The following is a 4,104-nucleotide window of genomic DNA, read 5'->3' on the forward strand; positions in this document are numbered from 1 at the left end:
CACAGAACCCGATTTTTTTTTTGGGGAGGTTTCATTTTTGATTATTTTAGAATTTTAAAATTAATAATACACAGTAAAATTACAAACAGAAATTCTGAGAATTCTGAAACCCAGAGAAATCAACATTACCGCCAACTCAGCCTCAGTCACCTGAAACAGACGCTTCCGGTTGTTGATATACTAAATCATCAAGCTGAGGCCTTAATTTATCGTTCCAAATATCAAGGCTAGTTCCGGTCTCTCTTTCTCGTTTCTGTATCTGGACAATTACCAGACTCTCCGTCAACCGGTAAACCTCAACAAACACAACAAAATTACCATTCTGTCCTTCCAACTTTGCCTTCCAATCTTTCTTCGTCACAGTCAAATTCTCGGCCTCTGCCATTTCGCCGATTCGCTCTATTATCTTTTCGGGTGTCTCCTCCGACATGAACCTTTCGCCCGATATCTCGGGGTCGCCGAACAAACCCGATAAGTCAAACCCGGAGGAAAACGATATCAAATCAAACGCGTTCAACGACTTGCCGTTCGAGTCCTCGTAGTCCTTGAAGTCAAAAACGTCGTCGTTTACCAACTTAATTTCTTTGTAGCCTTTGCTGAACCACGGGTCTCGGACGATCTCGTCGACGGTGATTCGCGTATCGGGATTCGTGTCCAGCAATCGCGAGATGAACCGGCGGAGATCCGGAGTCGTCCATTTCGGGCACCGAAATTCGCCGTTGTAAATTTTCCGATACATGACCATGAGATTCGAATCGTTGAAAGGTAAGTAACCGGCGTTCAACACGAACAAAATCACACCGCAGGACCAAACGTCGACTTTGGCTCCGTCGTAGCCTTTCTTCGCCAGAATCTCCGGCGCCACGTAAGCGGGAGTACCGCAAAGCGTGTGGAGCAAACCGTCGGGTCGGATCTGGTCCTTTACGGCGGAGAGTCCGAAATCGGAGACCTTCAAGTCCCAATTTTCGTCGAGGAGGAGATTTTCGGGCTTGAGATCGCGATGGAACACGCCTCTGGAGTGGCAGTAACCGACGGCGGAGATCAGTTGCTGGAAATACCGACGGCTGAGATCTTCGCTGAAACGGCCCCGCGCGATCTTCGCGAAGAGCTCGCCGCCTTTGGCGAACTCCATGACGAAGTAGATCTTGGTCTTGGTGGCGAGAACCTCGAAGAGCTTCACGATGTGCGGGTGGTGCAGCCGGCGCATGATAGAGATCTCGCGCTTAACGTGCGCCGTGAACCCGCCCTTGAGGACCTTCTGCTTGCTCACGGCCTTGATGGCCACGCTCTGCCCCGTGCGCACGTTCCGCGCGTGGTACACCTTCGCGAACGCGCCGTAGCCTAGCAACTTCCCAACCTCGTATTTCCCGAACAAGTTCATCGCATCCGAAGTCGTAGAAGTCGACGAAGACGACGCCGCTTCGCTGGTCGAAGCGGCGTCGTTTTCGTTCTCGTTCTCGTTCTCTCTCTCCGGCATCGTTCTATTGCTCTTCGCATCGAGTAACGGAGCAAAACAGCATACACATCAGCTCCAATTCAAAATTCAATTTACTTATCCACACACCAAAAAACACAAAAAGAAAGCCTTTATTTTTTTGTTGTTTTTTGTGTATTTGTTTTTGAAAAATCCTCTCTAGCAATGGATTTTGAGAGGCGCAGGAAAGAAAGTGTGGGGTATTTATTTGAAAGAGGAAACGGGTGATTTTGCTTTTTCTAAAAGCGATGTGAATACTATTGCAGAAATAAAAAAAAAATATAAAAGCGACGTGAATACGATGGGATCACGGATTTACAAAAACAGGTTGTCCCGTAAACTTTGAAGCGAGGGTAATTGGATTGGGTTCTTGTTTGTTTGAAACAAAAATTTCGGATTTTTTGGTTCTCAATTTTTTAGGTTTGTTTCAAAATGATCCCTTATATTTTTAAAATATTAGTATTTCTTTACTATTTATACTTTCAAAGTTGTTTAGAATATTTTTATCACCATCTAATCAATTGAAGAATGTCTTTTGTCCAAAAAAAAAAAAATTGTAGAATATGTCAAACGTGTCATATTCAATTAAGGGTCAAACGGAACTCATGCCACGCATTAGATTTCAAGACATCAAAATAGATTTTACTTTATATTTTTTCAACTGGATTTTATATTTGGCCAATTCTTACTGATTGTTCATAGGTTGGGTTAGAATCTTGTATCTGATTCTCTAGCATTTTCCCTTTTCAATAATAGAGAAAGATAATGGAAACAATAAAATTTTTCAATATTTTTACAATTTTGTTTTGAATATATATATATATATATATATTTTTTTTTTTTTTTGATAAGATATTTTGAATCTTTTAATTTGTGCTAGGTTCACATGTAATCTTATTTTAGTTTGTTTTAACTTAAAGCTAAATTAACACCTTAATTTGTTATAACCATAGAAAATTTATGATAATAGTAAACTGTTAGAAGTGGGGTGGAGGAATTTTTTATTTTATTTTTTTTTTTGAGTAAAGGTGGAGAATTTGATTGATGGAATATCTATTGATATGGTAATATGATATGGGAATTTGGTATATTACGTCATCCTTTTCTATTTATCAAATCATGATATGGTCCCTCTAGAGTCTAGAAACATTTTAAAGAAAGGATAGGGATTAGAATGTCACAGATGTCAAGGATTGAGGATGAATATCCAATTTCATCTATTATTATTTTTTTCTCACCAGACCTTTTAAATAAAGCGCCTTTGAGTGCCGGTGCGGCAAAGAGATTGGTCAGATCCAGCCTCCAGGTGTCCTTGTTTTTATATTTTGCATTGCGGAACAATTACGGTTGGGTTTTGGGACCTTGAGTGAGGATTCTTTTGACACAGTAGTACGGAATCATGTGGGAAGCGAAGAAGGTGCCCTTATTTTATGTGGTTATATTTAGTATTTTTACTCAAAGATAATTCTCCCAAGTACCAAGAGTGATTGCAAATTTTGGCTTACTTTTTGTGTGTTCTTGACACGTGAATCACGTTTGACCGCATAATAAAAAGGGGATTCTACCACGTGTTCCATGTGTAATTTTGTAGAGAAAGTTTTGGTAAACAAGAAATTTGACCAATGTTTCTAAAAAAAAAATTGACATTTGCGGATGATGCATATGGTTAATAATAGGTGAAACGTGAAAAAGTAACATAAATAGTGGGTTCTAGTAGGAAAAGAAAACAATGGAAGGATTTTAATCGGACTTTCATGGGAATGACATGAGAAGTCTTTTTCATTTTGAAAATTTGTCAACTCAATAAGATAATGAAAATTGACTAACTAAATTAGAGTAAAAAAAATTGATGTATGTAGCATTATTCAATTGTGTATAGTTAATTTTTGAAAAACTTAGCAATATTTACTTTGAATAGAGTTTTTGTCATAATTATGATATGACAAATTGTAAGTAGCAGATTGTTATAAGTTGTTATTAGTAGGAAAAAAATACGTAATTTTAATATTAAGTTTAAATTAGAACTAAGTAATAACTTATTACATATAATTTATTATGGAAATGTCATAAAGGTAAAACTTCTCATATAATTTATATAATATTGATGAATAGTGATATACATGGTTGAATTCGATGGAATTCATCCGAATAAGGTGATTAGGTGGTACAGATATATAAGCATCAGGTTTTAACTTTTAAATATTTTGATATTGAAGTATTTTTAAAGAATGTATTATTATGGTCTTGTCCCTCATGCTTTTGAAGAGATGGTCAACTTTATAGGGCTTGCAATTATATATTGTTTCTCAATAGTATAAGTGTATAATCATTACATGCAATGCCGGAGTTGGGAATTTCGGTTTGAGGTGACAAATTATGGTATCATAAATCGTTCCAAATAAATTCAAAATATGTACACACAAAATTAGAAATATATATATATATATATATATATAAATAAGATTAACAAAAACTTATCATCCTTTAAAACTTTAAAGTGTACACAAAAATTGGCTTGCCTATTTTATTTTAAACAAGTAAAATAAGTAAAAAGTAAAAAAAAAAAATAATAATAATTAATGATTCTCTTTTAAGGAAAAAAAATTCAATGAATTTTTAAGGCCAGGTTT

At 36.5% G+C, this 4,104-nt stretch overlaps 1 protein-coding gene across 1 annotated transcript; it reads right to left on the bottom strand.

The window, feature by feature from the left end:
- On the bottom strand, window positions 1–1,878 carry LOC126692527 (CBL-interacting serine/threonine-protein kinase 14-like). The gene has a single exon (XM_050388153.1). The coding sequence runs from the start codon at window positions 1,475–1,477 to the stop codon at window positions 143–145; it is 1,335 nt and encodes a 444-aa protein (XP_050244110.1). The 5' UTR covers window positions 1,478–1,878; the 3' UTR covers window positions 1–142.
- Between the last annotated feature and the right edge of the window lie 2,226 nt (window positions 1,879–4,104).

This window comes from Quercus robur, chromosome 7, assembly GCF_932294415.1.
Source record: "Quercus robur chromosome 7, dhQueRobu3.1, whole genome shotgun sequence".
NCBI classification, from domain to species: domain Eukaryota; kingdom Viridiplantae; phylum Streptophyta; class Magnoliopsida; order Fagales; family Fagaceae; genus Quercus; species Quercus robur.